General features: G+C 57.3%; 1 protein-coding gene across 6 annotated transcripts in view; it reads right to left on the bottom strand.

Annotated features, from left to right (window-relative positions):
• Nucleotides 1-464: 464 nt before the first annotated feature.
• Mdga1 (MAM domain containing glycosylphosphatidylinositol anchor 1) overlaps nt 465-16,448 on the bottom strand; it is a 56,447-nt gene continuing 40,463 nt past the window's right edge. Inside the window, exons 8-17 of one of the 6 annotated variants that reach the window (XM_021633474.2) lie at nt 14,690-14,986; nt 14,025-14,312; nt 12,524-12,675; nt 11,533-11,710; nt 11,233-11,256; nt 10,166-10,318; nt 9,665-9,799; nt 5,755-5,885; nt 5,436-5,492; nt 465-4,854 (exon numbers count right to left, since the gene is read on the bottom strand). In XM_021633474.2, coding sequence (XP_021489149.1) covers nt 5,478-5,492; nt 5,755-5,885; nt 9,665-9,799; nt 10,166-10,318; nt 11,233-11,256; nt 11,533-11,710; nt 12,524-12,675; nt 14,025-14,312; nt 14,690-14,986 — 1,373 coding nt within the window. In that variant the 3' untranslated portion in view covers nt 465-4,854; nt 5,436-5,477. Of the gene's footprint in view, nt 4,855-5,435; nt 5,545-5,754; nt 5,886-6,584; nt 6,815-6,959; nt 8,034-9,664; nt 9,800-10,165; nt 10,319-11,232; nt 11,257-11,532; nt 11,711-12,523; nt 12,676-14,024; nt 14,313-14,689; nt 14,987-16,448 lie in introns of those variants that run through there. The other 5 variants (XM_021633473.2, XM_060369200.1, XM_060369201.1 and 2 more) reach the window with 5 other exon arrangements.

Genomic DNA, 16,448 nt, shown 5'->3' on the forward strand with positions numbered 1-16,448 from the left:
TATATTAAGACGTCTCACTAAATTGCCCGGGTAGTCATGGCCTCGCTCTGCTGGAGCCTGGAGTGGCCTCAAACTTAAAATCCTCCTGCCCCAGCTTCCCAGGTTCTGGGATTACAAGCACACACCACACTCAACTAAAAGTCTCTTTTAAAAAGGGGTGTCTTTCCTGAAGCCCTGAACCCACATCCTCTTCGACAGCCCTGTGTTTTCACGATATCCTTCTTGGTGTCAGCCTTAGTTCCGTGTTTATCTCTCCCGCTAGGGAGGAGATTCTGCGTCTTGACGGCAGTATTTGGCTGACATCGGTATGAACAAGGGCGATGATTCTCTTCAGGCACACAGGACACAAGTGCCCTCTGTCTAGGCTACAGTGACAGGTATCAGAGAAGAAAGGCTTCCCCAGCCCAGCCCAGCACCTAGCTCCCCACCCACCAGAAGCCCAACACACGAAGGCTGGCCCCGAGTTCTAGAACACTGCATCTTTATTGTTTGAAACGACCGAGTCCGCAACTAGAGGTTACATTTGGGGGTTTGTGGAAGAGAGAAGGATGGGTGATGGGGAACAGAGGCTGGGTGGAGACAGAGAGCAAGGCAAAGGGGTGAGGCATGTCACCCATGAGTGGGGGGGGGGTCTCCTGTTGTGCTTTTACCTCAGGGTGGGCGGGGCAGACGAATGGACCTGGGCATGTGGAGAGGGATTGGCTCTCCTCCCGTCCAGGAGGCCTCAGGGCTGGAAGAGTCCCTTCCTGCTCTGATGACCAGGCTGCCTGGGGGGCAGGGAGCGGTCCTGCTTGGGGATGTCCTGGAACGGTCAGTCCCCCTCCTGTAGAACTAGGCTGAGGTGGGGGAAAATGGGGTGTCTGCGTGGAGGGCAGGAAGGTGCTAGGAGGGAGAGCATTTGTATCAGGGCCCCCGGGGCCACGAATAGAGGCCAAGCATGGAAGGGGAATGGGGACAAGCAGATGCCTTCTCCCTGAACCTCAGTTTTCTCACCTGTACAGTGGGCACACCAGAGTTGATGTCTCTAAGGTCCCTTCCAGTGCTAAGGGTCAAGAGATCTCCAGAAAGGAGTGGTCCTTCTGCCCTTACACCACACACACACACACACACACACACACACGCACACGCACATGCTTGTGCAGGACTGACAGAACAGAATCTCCAGCACGGGTTCACGCATCACACCCCTCGGACATTCTCTGGAAACATCCCTCCAAAGCCCCATGGAGCTGTCCAAGCAGAAGACAACCCAGGGACACTGCATGTCCTCTCCAGGCTTCCTGGCCCCGGGGAGGATGAGGATGAGGAGGGCACCGGCATCTGCTGGCCTTGGTTGTAGACAGCAGTGAGCAGTCGGGGAAACAAAGTCTCCTCTGTCTGGAGCCTGGGGGGGGGGGAGGAGCAGCGGCTGTGGCCAGTGTTGACAGGGAAAGACACCCTCCGTGTGGCACCCGTGCTGTCCCCGGGCTCAGAGCGTCTGTGGCCTGGGGGGAGAAGCCAGAACAGGACAGGAAGATGGCTTCTCTCTCAGAAAGATCCGAGCAACACCTGTCACGCGTGTAACAGGCCCAGCTGCAGCGACAGCACCCAGAGAGCGGTCAGTTCCTCTTCGCTGCCTGTGGCTATCCTGTAAGGGGTTCCCAGGAGCAGCGGTCGGGGGCGACAACACCCCAGCGATGCAGCACGAGGCTTCCAAGACTTGAGCTAGCCCGGGCCCGTCTTCATTCCAGCTTCTGCATTTGTGCCATGAAGAAGCCTGCTTTTCTGAGGCTCGTCCTGGCTCTGCTGGCTTGGAGAGGTGCTTCCGGGGAACAGGAGATAGATGGTGAATGGGAAAGAGGGAAGGATGGGAGGGGCAGGCTTTGTCTTCGGATGAAGGATGCTTCCCTGGGCATTACCTGTGGTCCCTGGGCATTACCTGTGGTAACCAAGCTGAGGCTACCCATCGGTTGCTAATCAGTACCTGGTCCCAGAATCCCTTTCTCCCAGTACCCCGGACATCAACCTTCAGGGGCCAGCAGTAAAAGGGCCCCAGAACCCTGAGAGCTTGACTCTGGGGCCCTTGTTTTAAGGCCACAGTTTTCCTCAGTTCCCTCATCACAGAGGGTGAGGGTGCCACTGAAGAGACACCCTAGATCCCACCAGCCTGGTCTCCTATCGCAACCCTGACCCACAGGGATACATACAGGAATGCTGATTCACAGGCATCCACGTGCAAACGCTCCTGCCCTGCAGTTAGACTCTCAGTCCTGCACATGTCTAAATGCTTCTGGCGCAGGCAAACACATACACCTCATAGCCTCTGCACACCGTGGGCTCACATACACACACACACACACACACACACACACACACCAGCCTTACCCACTTGCACACAACGGTGGGTGTCTTTGACAGGCCACGCACCCTTAGGCATGGCTGCCCTCACCACGGAGAAGGTTCAGGGATGTGATGGGCCAACACACACTGTACTTTTTCTGTGTCCAGCCCTGGGATATAGAGGAGCCCACACGGATGGTGGACTGATGTGCGGGAGCAGGCTGAGGGTGGGATGGGAGCCCCTGGGGGACGGAACGGGGCTGTTTCTCTAGCACAGCCCTGGCCCAGAGGCCCTGGAGTTGAGAGGACCCCGGCTTCCCCTCTCGGGTTGTCCTAAGGGGCTTCTTAATGCCTCTCATACCAGGCTGCACCCCGATACCATCAACTCACACCCTGACACCCAGGCTGAGAGTCCCCTGGCGGGTGAGTTTATAGCCAGGGATCACTGGCTTATGGAACCCATTCCACCAGGTTTTAGTCCTCGTCTGCCCCCTCATGCCTTCGAGAATGAAGGAGGGGCTCGGGGGGCGGGGCTCACGGTCTAGCTGGGGCCAGGGACTCGACACAGATGGGGCAGATAAGGAGTAATGTACCCCATAGGTGCCATGGATGCGTGTTCTGGAAGCCAGAGCAACTCACTTCAGACAGGCCTTGAAGGGCCAGGAAGGCAGCCACACTGGTTGGGTACCAGGAGGCCCAGCTGTAGCCTGGCCCGACCACTCACAGCCGATGATGATGATGATGGTGATGGTGATAGTGATGATGGTGGTGACGGTGATGATGATGGTGATAACAATGAAGAGACAGACCAGGAGGGACTTGGGGCCTGGGCTGCAAGGGTCTTGTCCTCAATGTGCCTCTTGTTTCTGCAGTGATGCTGGGCTTTCCAGTGTCTTTGCAGCTGTTCCCCACAAATGTACTGGGAAGAGCCCGGGGCCTCCAGCCAAGGGGCCAGCCTTCAAGAGGGTCCTCTGTAAGTTCTCTGTCATCCACAAGGGATGAAAGACCGCAGCAGGCAGTCTGAGACTGCACACAGGGCCAGCTCCCCACGTCATCACGATGAAAGATGCACGCTGACACTCAGGGACTGGACTCTCGCCTAGCCTCATATTTCTGCATACCCTCATCCAGTGCTGTGCACAGTGGTACACAGACACAGATGGGCGCACACGCTCTTACCCAGAGACGCACACACACACAGACACACTCGAACACGGAAACACAGACATACCATGTGCATGTACACAAACTCATTCCAGAAGGGGTTAGGATTCCGCTCTTCCATGGAAGCTAGGTAGCCGGGAAAGGGGAGCAGAGAGGGAAGTTCTAGATCCTAGTCCATCAACGTCGAGCTCCAAGGACAAAAATCCCTTCCCAGCTCCCAGGGAACAAGGAGACGCAATAGCCTCCATCCATCACTGCCGTGCTCCACAGGGCTGACTGGACAGTGTCCTACCCTCCCCGGCCCCTTCTTCCAGAACTCCCTGTCTGACTAAACGCCTGAGAAACGGGGGTGGGGGGAGGGGAGGGGCTCCATTCCACTCACGAGCTCATCGTTCTCTGGTTCTCTGTGGGGACTTGGGGTCGCAGAGGCAGGACCCCGTGCTCCTCTCAAAGCCGGGGCTGACCCGGGAAAACGGCGGGGAAGCTGCCCCTCCCACACAGCTGGTACTGTCTGGCATCGAAGCTGCTGATCGGAGTGGGGGCAGGACGTGGGGAGCAGCCTTCACCAGGCACATCCCTAAGCCCTGTGCTGGGGCCCTCCGACTGGGCAGGGAGGAGAAGGGAGCGTGACATCCCAGGAACAGGTGTGTGTGGGGGGGTCTGAGTTGACTGGCTTCTCCACCATCCACTCTCCATCCTGCGGACAGCTACCCGCAGCGGGTACCCCTTCCTCGTCAGCCTCTGAGCAAGGGAGACTCTGAGAGACCCCCCAGGCTTGCCTCTAAACCCCGAGAGCTCCATCCAGGCAGCCCAAGTCTGATGTGCCTGCCCACATCTGGCTCCCTTCCGGCAAGCCTCTGGGCTGGAGTTCGGCCTCGAGTCAGGGGACAGGGCGAGGTCAGGAACAGTGCAGTGCAGCCAAGAGGAGGCCTGTGTCACACCGAGGTCCCTGGAGGTGGCGGATGCCGTTCGGAAGGTCCCCTGTCTCCATAGTAAAGAAGTTGCTGGCAGGTCGAATAGAAACTTGTGCTTTAATATCTGTGTGTGTGAGTGTGGGTGAGTGTGTGCGTGTGTGCGCGTGTTGAACAACCCTCAGAGCCTGGCCTGGCCTCTGTCCGTGTTCTCCGCTCATCCTCGCAGCCGTTGAAGGCCCCCTCCCTGGCGGGCCGGCCCCGCCCCTGGGCACCCCGGCTGGCAGGGGTCAGTCTTTGGTACGATGTGGACACTTTGGTGTGCCGGGGGGCAGGGTGGGGTGGGGGTGGGGCCCACGCAGCTCTCATCATCTCTGCAACGCCAAGAGGAGCACGGCCATGGACCCCCAGGGCTGCAGGCTGGACAGGCGGGGGGCGCCGCTGCCTGGCATCACCACCACTGTGACCGAAGACAGACAAGAAAGAGGCCAGGGCTCCGGTTAGCTCCCTCATGGACGGGGAGGGACAGACACGAGGCCCTGGGAGGCCTCGATCCTGATCCTCATGACTGATTCACCTCTTCAGGGGGTGAAGGAAGCCTGAAGGTGGGAGTCTGCACAGTTCACACAGACACACAAGCAGTTCGCATTTACTGAGCTAGGGAGCAAAGGGCTTGAGCTCAGTGGGCCTCCGTTTCTTTATCTACAGAATGGGTCTAATAGCATTGGACACTCCTCGGAGCTGCTGGGAGCATTGAGTTGAGCCTGCTGTGCAGGTTTCTGGCTGTCGCCTGGTACAGTCATTGCTCAGTCCACTGGACCTATTGGTAAGGGGAAACACCGGGCCACAGGTACATACTACAGACACCCCAGTAAGCTTAGGGGAGGCAGGGCCAGTGGCTTCTTTCCTCACGGCCTGAGTGGGGGGTGGGCACTCATTCACAGTCAGACACCCAGTTCTCATGGTCACAGGCAGCCTAAGCCCCTCCCTTCCGGCCCCCACCTTCTCCCAGGATTCCCCAACCCACTTCTAGACACATACCTTTGTTGGGATCCATCTGCCTCCTGGGACACTCTCCCTTCTTCAGTGTGACATCATCTATGGCAATATCCCCCAGGTAGCCCGAGCCTCGAACCCCCTCAAAAATAATCTGGGGTGGAGTCAGAGAGCAGGGGGAGGGGTTGGGGAAGTTGGGCCTGGCACCAGGGCCTCCCCACCCCCTCACCTCGGGCTACCTGGAAGGCCCTCTGCCCTGCCTTGGCACCCCCCACTCCACCCCAGGAACCTGCACGGGACCTCCCTGGGCTCTTCCGGCCAGGGCAGCCACCTGCCTCAGGAACCGTCCTCACCCGGGACTCACCTGGAAGGGCCCGCTGGGGTTGATGGGCACGTGGGCCTGCTGCCACACATTACCCTTGTTGCCGCTGAGAGACCAGGCATGCGTGTCCACGGCGCCTTTGTTCCTGGACCGCACCAGAAGGTTGAGGGAGCCTGTGGCAAGAGAAGGGAGAGCACGGTGAGGCTGGCGACGACAGCCCTGCCTTCCTGTCTTCCCCAAGCCAGCCTCTCCCTCCCTCACCACTGCCCACAGCACTACCCTGCCGGCCGGGACCTGTTCCTGTCCCCAGACCAGCTCAGAGCGTTCCTTCCGTTTGTCCTTTCTTTTTCCATGTAACCAAAGAATCAGGCCTGGCACAAAACACCTGCCACCATCCCCAATGAGGGGGTGAAAGGACCCCAGAACGCCTCACCTCAGCTCAGTCAGGATTCCCAGAGCACAAGCACATGGCTTCTGGGGTGCAGAAAGGGACTTACCGTTTTTATTTGTATAGTTTTAAAAATTATATATATATTCATTTTTTACTCATTCGTGTGTGTGTGTGTGTGTGTGTGTGTGTGTGTGTGTGTGTGTGTGTGCAGCTCACTGATTGACAGCTGGCTGGCCAGCAAGCCTCTGGGATTTGCCTGTCTTGGTCTCCACTACCCAACCCCCATCAGGTTACAGATGTCCTGCTGCTCGGCTTTACGTGGGGGCTGAGGATCTGAACTCAGGTCCTCACGCTTGAGCGGCGCATGCTTCATCCGCTGAGCCAGCTCCTTCTCTGGAGGTCTTAGGCTTTGGCTAGAGCCGGCCTTCACAGCCGTGCTCTAATGCTGATGCTAGGACAAAGCTTTAAAAAGAACCAACGCTGAAACACAGAACGAGTTTATTTGAGGACGTAAACCCCGGGGGTGACTTGGCTGTGGTGAATCCAGTCAGGGTTAAGATTTGGGGGGTGTGGGGGCACTAGCCTAGGGGTGCTGAACCCATCTGCTGCGGATCAGGAATCCTAGTTGCTGTGAGGGGCGCTAGGGGAGGAGCGGGCTTCGGCTTTATTGGAAGGTGCTGCCTTTCAATCTGCCTCCATCACTCCCTGGCTCTGCAGGAAAGGAAATCCATCTTCAGAGGCGCCCGGTGGCTGGCATTTCCATGGCGTTGCCCGCACACAAAGCGGCACCATCTGCAACGCCAGTTAGACAGACATTCCCTCCCTCCCGCTCGGGGGGAGGGTCACCAAATGTTACCTGCCTTGGATGAAAGGAGTTGGCTGGGACCGAGGAGAGCCGACGAGACACGGAGTTTAGGGACAGCTGGTGCCCAGAGCTGCCAGGCACGCTGGGAGGGGGTTACACAGCAGAGTGGGGCCTGGCGGACGTGCTGAAGGCTCAAGGCGAGCAGGGCCTCAACAGCCAGGGATGGGCCCTTCAGGGAGCAGCCGCCTGTGGGCCCAGGCCCAACGCTCCTCAGGGCCCTTACAAGCCCCCAAGCCCCCAAGTACAAAACAATTCTGAGTTTAGTTTGGGCTGAAACCCTGTCTTGAAGACAATTTTTAGAAAAGATTTATTAATTTTTTTTATCATATGCACATGAGCGTTAGCCTGCGTGTATATATGTTTGTGTCTGGTGCTAACAGAGGTCAGGAGAGGGCATCAGATGCCCCAAGACAGGAGTTACAGACCTTTTTGAGGTGTCATGTGGTTGCCAGGAATTGAATCCAGGTCCTCCTCAAGAACAGCAAGTTTCTTTCTTTTTTTTTTTTTTTTAAGTGCTAAGTCATCTCCCTAGAGAAGTCAGTGAGCGCCAGGTTCAATGAGAGATCCTTTCTCAAAAGTTATGGTTGTGTAGGTGTGGTGGCACACGCCTGGCCCGCAGAAGGCAGAGGCAGCTGGATCCCTGTGAGTTCCAGACCAGCCTGGTCTATGCAGTGAGCTCTAGGCCAACCAGGCTTGTAGAGAAAGACCTTCCCTCAAAACGATGTAAGTAAGGGAGACCTTGATAAAGGAACAGCGTCTGAGGTGACCTCTGAACTCCACACCCGGGCACCATGGAGCCTCCAGACCTGCACACCTCTCTCTCCCGTATGCATACGTAAGAAAAGGAAAAAGCCGATGTGAGGAGAAGAAAGTACAGGTGCCTTCGGCGGGAAAGCGAAGGGTTGCCCCCGGCAACAAACAAGACCAGAGACAGGGTAGAGCTGAGTAGTGCTGGGGGGGGGGGGGGGACGGACCTGAAGACGGTGACAGGAAAGGCCAGAGGGCCCTGAGCAGAGGAGTAGCCTGAATCTGGGATGAAGTCTCTCCACAGCTGAATAGTCCTGCCTGGAGAGGGGGGCAGAGGTGGGGGAGTAAGGGGGACCAGGATGCCTTTCGCCTCTGGAATAGCTCACGATAGGGGTCTGACGATGAGACCCCTCAGGCGGCCTCAGAGCTGCCTCCCGAGAGCTTTACTGCCCAGTTCCACCCTGGGGAGCTCAGAGCAAGATCTGTGTGTCACAGAGACGGTCCCCTCAGGCTTCCTGCCCCCTCATTCCCCAGGCTCTCACGCCCTCCGTTCCTCCCGACACCTGGATGCCCAGGACCGCTCACTCCAAGCTGACAGCCACCCACCAGCTCCATATTTGCCCGTGACTGCTGTGAAACTAAAGGGACCCAGGGCCGACCGTCAGGGTCACCCACCTTTCTCACCCCAGGGGAGACACTTCTCATAGAGTCCAGACCCACAGCGCTGGTCTGCATCAGTGGTTGGGGGCAGAATGTCCTATCCCACCCCATCCTGGCTCATCAGTCAGGGATGGCCCCTTCCCCCTCACAGTGGAGACTTCTCCAGGGGGAGCCTGAGGACTGTGCAGAGGTGGAGGGGAGGGGACCAGGCAAGGATGGTGAAGAAGCTTCTATGGACTGATAAGGAGGAATTGCCAAGATGATAGATGGTCCGGAGGGAAAAGGTGAGTATAAAAACAGAGTATAAAATGGTGGGGAGAGAGAGGCACCGCCACGCACTGCCTCCTGCAGAGGTGGAGGGACCAGGAAGAGCGGGAGGTATTTACTGTGTACTCTTTTATAACTTTCACTCCCTGTAAAACACATTAGCTCTCCTGTAGGTAAAACAAAACAAAAAACCAAACAAACAAAAAACAAATAAACCACTTTCTTTTCCCCGTAAAGACAGGGTCTCACTATGCAGTCCTGGCTGGCTCAGAATTGGCTATGTAGACAAAGCTGGCCTCAAACTGACCCCTGCCTCTACCTCCTGAGTGCCGGGATCAAAGGCATGCACTGCCACACCCAGCATAAACAGCACATTAAACAACGTTCCTGTTCTCAGCAGTCTCCCCCAGACCGGCCTCGGGAGCCTCTGTTTTCCCTCTCCTCCGCTGCCTTGGTGCCGCCCTGCCGTTACCACAGTGGTCACTAACTCCTATCGGATGCCATTAGCTGTCTGTCGTATGGGGACCTGCCCGTCTCCTGCCTCAAAGCGACGACTACCTGACCCGTGGCAGAAGCCACGCACCGCAGCCCTAGCTGCGCTGGTGATCTTTGGTGACAGTCATGCTCCACCTTGCCCCATCTCCCTATCCCTGGTCCTTACTTCACTCTCTGGCATCTAGAAAGCATCACTTCCTCTCGTGGCTCAGGAGGACACACCCTTCCAGTGCTGTGTTTAGGATTCAGAGAAGCCAGACCTGGGGTTTGCCGTGCTAAGCAGTCCTGGGGAAAGGCTTATTAACCTCTCTGAACAATACGGACCCAGGACCTGGCAAGCGGCGTATTCACAACCAAAACAGCTAAGTTATGTTTCCCGTCCTCGGCTTGCCCACAGTTCCCCACCCCCACTCCCAGGTTAGCCAACGGGGAAGCTTAGGTCTCCTTGGGGAGTCCAGAGCCTCCTTGTGGCCCCCTAGTCCTCCCCAGCCAGCTCGCACAGTCAGACCTCACGGTCTCCAACTCACCAATGTGTTTCCCGTACATGTGGTAGAAGAAAGAGACGCAGTAGAACTTGGCGCTGGCATTGTACACGGGGCTCACCAGCCTTGCCCGGTCCCCCAGCTCCCGGGGTCTGGAGGTCTCAATGAACATGTAGTAGCCTGTGGTGGAGGTGGGGGTGTGCTAGGAGCCTCTCCTCGGGGCCACCCAGTCTCCTCCGTACAGCTGATTTCCTCCCTGCTGGGTCTTCAGGCCTAGCATGAGCTACTGAAGCCCGGTCCTCCCTGAGGCTCCTCTGCTCAGCGTGCAGAAGTGCCCGGCTCTACAATTTCTTCTCTTCTGATCTTCAACCAGGGCAGAGTTCTGTCTCCCTCAGACTGGGGCTCCCTAAGGACCGGGCATGTCTCCCTCAGAGGGTCCCTAAGAATTGCCTGTGTCCCCCTCCTCTCTCAGCCTGGGTGTCCATGGACCTAGACTCCTCCCAGGGGCTACCCTCTCTATTCCTAAAACACAGCCCGTGTCCTCACCTTCAGGGGTGCCGCTGATGTCAGTAGGGGGACCGGTATTGGGAGAGCGCTTGGGATTCTGGGTAAGAGCATTCTGCCTCGTCCAGTCAAAGTTGTCTGTCAGATCCTGGGTGTAGCCACAGATCTTCTCGTCCTCAAAGTGACAGGTGTTGTCTGTGTCAAGGGCACAGGTCAGACAAAGAGGCCCAGCTTTAGCCTCTCTTGTCTATCCTTGCCCTCCCCTTCACCTCCCTAAGTCAACTTTAAATAATCTAAACAGTGGTCCAGGGCTTCAGGGCCACAGAGACCAGGAAGTGGGGTCTAGGACACATTTATTCCAGAAGAAGACTTTGTGCCACAGCCTTCTGGTTTAACGCCGCCTTCCAGAATAACGATTCTAGACACATACAATAAAATGCACAGGGACCTCAAAGGAAATCAATTATATTGAATACAGTTGTCAAAATATCCTTGTACTCTCTTATATAATAACAGGGGCTTCTTTATTATATAATTAAATCACGATATCCAGCATTAGGTCTAATAACTACTGTGGTTCCGAAACACTAATGAATGAAAGTGACATTTACGGGTATCTGCAACAACTGTAAGGCGGAGGGGGACAACTGTAAGGCTGGTTATCTGCAGATGACAAAGTGGCAGCAGGTCGTGATTATTCTAGTGTGGTCTGTTGTCTGCAGCCATCATGAAAGAGCACGTTAAAATTCTGTCAGAAGTAACAGCGCGCCTCCCGAGTGCTACCCCCCTTGAGTTCTGTAAGAGGTCCTTGGCAGGTAGCATCCCCGTCTGCTCCCTTTCTTCCCTGAGTTGCTCTTTGTTTAGGGAATTTAGGGATGAAATTAGGACAGCCCGGCTTTTCCATTCCTTTGGCAGACAGTGGTTCCCCCCTCCCCAGCATGCAGTCTTTAAACCCCAGGATAAACTGTGGTTGTAAGCCGCTCCGGCCCTCCCCCGTCCCTGGCCCTTTCTCCATGGGAACACAGGAAGAAGTCATTTTTCTCTCTGGGTATCTCTCAAGGTCCCTGTGTCCCTAAAGAGTAAGGGAAGTTTTAGGACTGGGCTCTCACCTGACAGGTTGGGCGAGTTGATGGCTGAAAAAAAGCAAGCAAGGGAACCAAGTCAGAACTGGGGTGTATGGCTGGGCAAAGTGTGCCCAGGCTGGGGATCAGGGCAAGAGGGAAGGGTCTTCGAAGCCAGGACAGAGGACCCAGTAGGCCTGGCCTGCAATGATGGGGGAAGTGTGCAGAGTGGGATGCTCCAGCTTCAAGGGCTGCATAGGAAGCCCCACCCCTCCTGCCGCCGCCGCCGCCACCACCACCACCACCACCACCACCACCACCACCACCACCACCACCACCGTCACCTACGCTCTGTGTAGTGGATGATTCTGGAAGCCATGTCACCAGCCCCAAAGGTGGTGTAGGGTGTGAGGCGGATCTCATAGCTGTGAGGCACACGGAGATCAGTCAGGATGTATTCCAGCAGCTGCCCCTTCTCCACGTGCCGTACGGGGATGGCCTTGACCAAGGCATTGTGCTGGTTCAGCTGTGGATACAGGGGAGTTCCCAGATGCCCTGTGACCTCCACCGGAAGGGGAGCCCAGGCCCCGGAATGCTTCCGGGCAGCAGAAAGAGCAAAGATCTGCGACATCAAGCCTTTGGTTTCCCCCTCTCTTGAGAGGGAACGGTTTTCTGATCCAGGGACCCTCCCGGCACTGTCGCCATGCTAACAATGCTACATAATGGTATACTAGAGCAACAGGCACGGGGACAATTAGTGTGTCCCTGGGCACTATGAGGTGCTCAGGCATCATCAACTCGTGTGATATTCAAAACAACAATCTTCTGAGATGAAACAGTAACACTGCCCCACTTCACCGATAAGCCAGCATGGGTTAAGAGAGCTGTAAACTTGCCCAGACTCTTTAGAAGCTGGCTTTGCCCCTCTAGGCCCTGTCCCCAAGGGCCAGTCTTCCCCTCCCACTACCGCCCCTTGGTCAGATCAGGACCTCATGGATTGGACCAGGCAGGCATGAGAGCAGCTTTGTGTGATAGAGCCCTCGTCCTCAGCCCTGAACACCAGAGTAGACGCCCATTCTCTGAGCCATACTGGCCTTGGCTGGAACCCAACCGCCTGTGTCTGCGTCCCGGCTGTGTCCAGGGACAGTATGGAGGACAAAGATGGATGCTGGGGGGGGGGGGGCTCCGGGCTCTGGCTGCTACATCCCGACTCTTCCTCTGCCTCAGAAAAGTTGTCTAGACGGAACGGACTATGTCTGGGAACTCTTCCCCCGGCCCTATTTCTGGGACCCGCCACCATACCATGCCCCCATTGCCCACGCCTCACGCCCTGGCCCACCTGGCGGACACTGAGCCTGTAGTTGAGCACAGGGTCCACAGCGTCCGGCTCCCTCTGCGTCCACTGCAGCACATAGGAGTAGTTCTTGGACAGCTTGTGGCTGCGGGTGGGGTTGGGGGTGTCGAAGTAAAACTCCGGGCTGTAGGCTTTGGCTGAGAGGGCGGGGAGGGGGGGCATGGGCCGTGGAGGTGGGGGGGGTGGGAGGAGAGAGGAGCCATGGAAAAGAGGGACAGAGGTGGGGGCAACAAAGAGAAAGGGGTGTGGTAAGGAGAGTTGGCATCGGGAGGAGAGGGGATGGGGAGGATGGAGGTGAGGCGTGGGGTGGGGAGGGAGAGGGCAGAGATGGAGGGGGCGGATTGTAAGTTCCAAGAGGGGTTGTTGGTGAGAACAGAGAAAAAGGCCAAAGAAGAAACAGAGAAAGGTCGGTAAGGGCGAGGGTCAGGTATATAGAGAGGAAAGAAAGAAGAAAACGATGGGTGGAGGTCAAAAGGTCAAAGGTCAAAAGGAAAATGGGAGAACAGGGGCGAAGGGGCAAAGGGGCGGAGGCGGGAAATGTCACAGGGGCCTCTGGCTGGCGAAGTTGAGTGGGTGGGGAGGCGGCCATGACCTGCAGCCCTCTCTCCTGCTGAGGGGATCTGGTGTATGAGTTGAAGGGGGCACCCAGTGCCTGGAGGGGGTCTATTAGAAGGCTGCGGGTACCAGGCAATAGAAAACAGGTTTCCCCCGCCCTCAGGCACACACAGATCTGGCAGGTAGCCTGTCTACTGCCCCTGGCCCTCTCAGCAACCCCCACCAGGCCTTACTGCCTGTGCTCCATGTGGGCCTGTCTGCAGCCCTGTTGGCTCATGGGAAGAGGCCTGATGCAAAAGATAGGTAGAGAGGGGTGTCTGAGCACCTGACAGCCTGTGCCTCTAAGGTGGCAACTAGGGGAAGATCATGTTCTGGCTACCCCAGCCTCATGTCCAGGGGCGTTTTTGCTCTCCTCCAAACTACAAGCCGGGCACCCAATAGTTTTCCCCATCCGCAGCCTCTGAGGCCAAGGACCACGGAGGAGAGGCTGGAGTTGAGATGGGACTGGGACCAAATTTTGAGTGTGGGTGGAGGCTAGAGGGACAAAAGCACAGGGCTGGAGTTGGATGAGGCTGAAGGGGCCGAACCTTCGTGATCGCCTGCAGAGGCTGGCTTTGAAAGGGACTGAACCCAGAAAATCAGGAGAAAATCAGGAACAGGGGCAGAGTTGCTTGGTCTCCAGGGGGCTGGGCCCTCAAGAGGATGGCCAAAGATTGGACCTGGGCTCCACGGGGCGGGGTCTACACCTGGCGGGGGCAGGTCTTGGAAGGACTGAGGCCCAAGACTGCCAAAGCAGGAAGGAAAGAGCAGCCCAGCTAGGTGTGGCAGGGCCAAGCGGGTAGGGTAAGGATAAGGCGCGGAGGAAGAGGGTGGGGATGGAGGGCGGAGCTTGGTCCCAGGTGGGCGGGGCTGGGGCCGACCGGAAGCTCACCGGAGACCTGGAAGAGACAGGTGGCGGAGCCCACGTCGTTGGAGACGCTGCACTCGTAGCTGCCGCTGGTGTCACGGGTCAGGGCGTCCAGGCGCAGCTCGGCGTGATCGGGGGCCTCGGCGGCGGCGGCGGGGACAACCGGCGGCGGGGGCAGCAGCTGCCCCCTGAAGCGCCACACGGCCGAGGCGATGCGCTGGGGGCTGCCGCGCAGGAGCGAGCAGCGCAGGAGCACAGGCCGGCCCAGCGCCTGGCGCACGTCCTGGGAACTGGGCTCCACCTCTGGCGGGACTGGGGACCGGGGCTGCCGTCAGTAGGCCCGTGGAGGAGGAGGCGGCTCATTTGTCCCCCATTCCCGTGACCCTGGCCTGGGAGGAGGGAAAGCCTATACACACTCTCGCCAGCTCATTCGTCCAACGGCCACGCTTCCTAGACTGGGCCCCTGGCCGTGCCTCAGTGGGTCCCTGGACCAAGGCATAAGGAAAGACGGCACGCCCACAGAGCTCGGAGCACGGTCTCTAGACCTGTTCAAATCCCAGTCCTGCTGTTCAAACTGCGGCAGATCACTGAACTTCCCGGCGCTTGGGCGGGGGGATCGTCAAGGAGGTTTTAGGTGTGGGTGGAGGGCTGGGGTCGGCCTAGGCTAAGTGTCTGGGGAGGGGACTCACAGTGTACCGTCAGCTGCACCTGAGCCTCCCGGGGTCGGATGTTGAAGCCGTTGTAGCGAGCGGTCTGGCAGCGGTAGGTGCCGCTCATGTCGCGGCTCACGCGCTCCAGCCGCAGCTTCCCATCCGGGGTCTCTTCCAGGGCCAGCCCCGAGGGCAGCAGGGCGGCCTCCTTGTCCACGCGAGACCACAGCACCGGCGGCCGGGGCTTGCCCCGCACTTCGCACTGGAGCTCGGCAGGAGAGCCCTCTCGCACCGTCACCACCGCGCGGCCCTTGGGCACACTGATGGTGGGCGGCACTGGAGGGAGGTGGAGAGGAAGGGAGTGAGGGATCCCCAGCCTCTGCACTTGGGGCTCTGCCTTCCCCCCTTTCTCCAGTCAGGGTAGCCTTGAACGTACTATGTAGCCGAGGCTAGCTTTGAACTTATCCTCCTGCTTCAGACTCAGGAGCGCTTTTAACCCGTCCCTTCCCAGCCCCTCAACTCCTGGACCTTCAGCGTCTCTTAGAGATAGATTTTTATATTTATTTATATTTATGTATATATGCACGTGTACTCACGCATGCATGCATGGCCCAAGGAAGCCAGAAGAGGGCACCGGATCCCCGGAAGCGCCCGGAGGCACCCCGGATTTCCAAGGAGGATGCTGGGAACCGAACTCCCGTCCTCTACAACAGCAGCAAGTACCCTTATCCCCCGAGCCATCTCTCCAGCACCCCTTCAGCTTGTCTTGCACGTTAGTCTATCTCCCACTAGTTTGTGGCCTTCCTTCCAAATAAGGATGCTTGGTTTCAGCAGGGCGCAAACTCGTGCCACACGGAGTAAGAACTACATTTCCCAGCATGCCTCTGAAAATGCTGGCCAGTGAGGCATTAGGAAAATAAAGGTCTTCCTGCGGGTCAGAATGCTGATCGCTGGGGGCAGGTGGAACTGCCATCGCTGAGTTGGTGACAACAAGCTGGTGGCACCTGGAGCTTGCGGAGACCAGTCAAAACCCGCCTGCTCACGAGCTGACTTCTACGAGATTGCTCAACTCAGACCTAACTTGCGTGCGGCGCTCAGGGTGGCGCCCAGCGCCTTCCGCATGCTCGGCCACACCCCAGCGTTTAGATCCCTGCTAATTAGGGCTCTGTTATTCACAGCCGAACCCACTCCACCCCAACACTCTGCCAAATGGGGGTCTTTCTTAGAAGACCTCCCTGGGTCTCGGCCCACCTTAAACGCTTCATCATTAAATGTCAAGTGTTGAACATTAAGTATAATTAAATACAAAGCGATTATTTGTAAATAACTGTACAAACCAGGCGAAGGTCCAGTTATCTAGTTTTTATAATTGCACCCTGCCAACATTTGTGCATCTATTGGCTTTCATTTCAGGGCCTTCTCTTCCTGTTTTGGAACCATTGCATTCATTCCCCTCCCCCCCTTCCAGGTTTAAATTGTCTCCAGAGGCTTTCACGAGGGCTTCTGTGCGCTAAGCACCAGGCCTGTCAGCCAAAAGTGGAAGCAGCCCTAGGCCTTTTCCCTCAATCAGAAACTTCCAGCCCCGGAGCCCTCTAGGCACCGCAGGATGAAGAGATGACCCCCTCTCTGACCATGTGCCTTCAGGTTAAAGCTCTATACTTGGGTTCCTTCGCCAGTGTCTCCTTTACAGACTCCTCCTTTGCCTCCCAGGTAAGAGCTCCGGTGTTTCCCCTACCCTCTCCCTTCTCCTAACAGTCCTTGTCCCCCCCTACCTAAGCCCCCCCCCCACCAGGACTTG

The sequence above is a fragment of the Meriones unguiculatus genome, chromosome 16 (genome assembly GCF_030254825.1).
Source record: "Meriones unguiculatus strain TT.TT164.6M chromosome 16, Bangor_MerUng_6.1, whole genome shotgun sequence".
In the NCBI taxonomy this organism is placed as follows: domain Eukaryota; kingdom Metazoa; phylum Chordata; class Mammalia; order Rodentia; family Muridae; genus Meriones; species Meriones unguiculatus.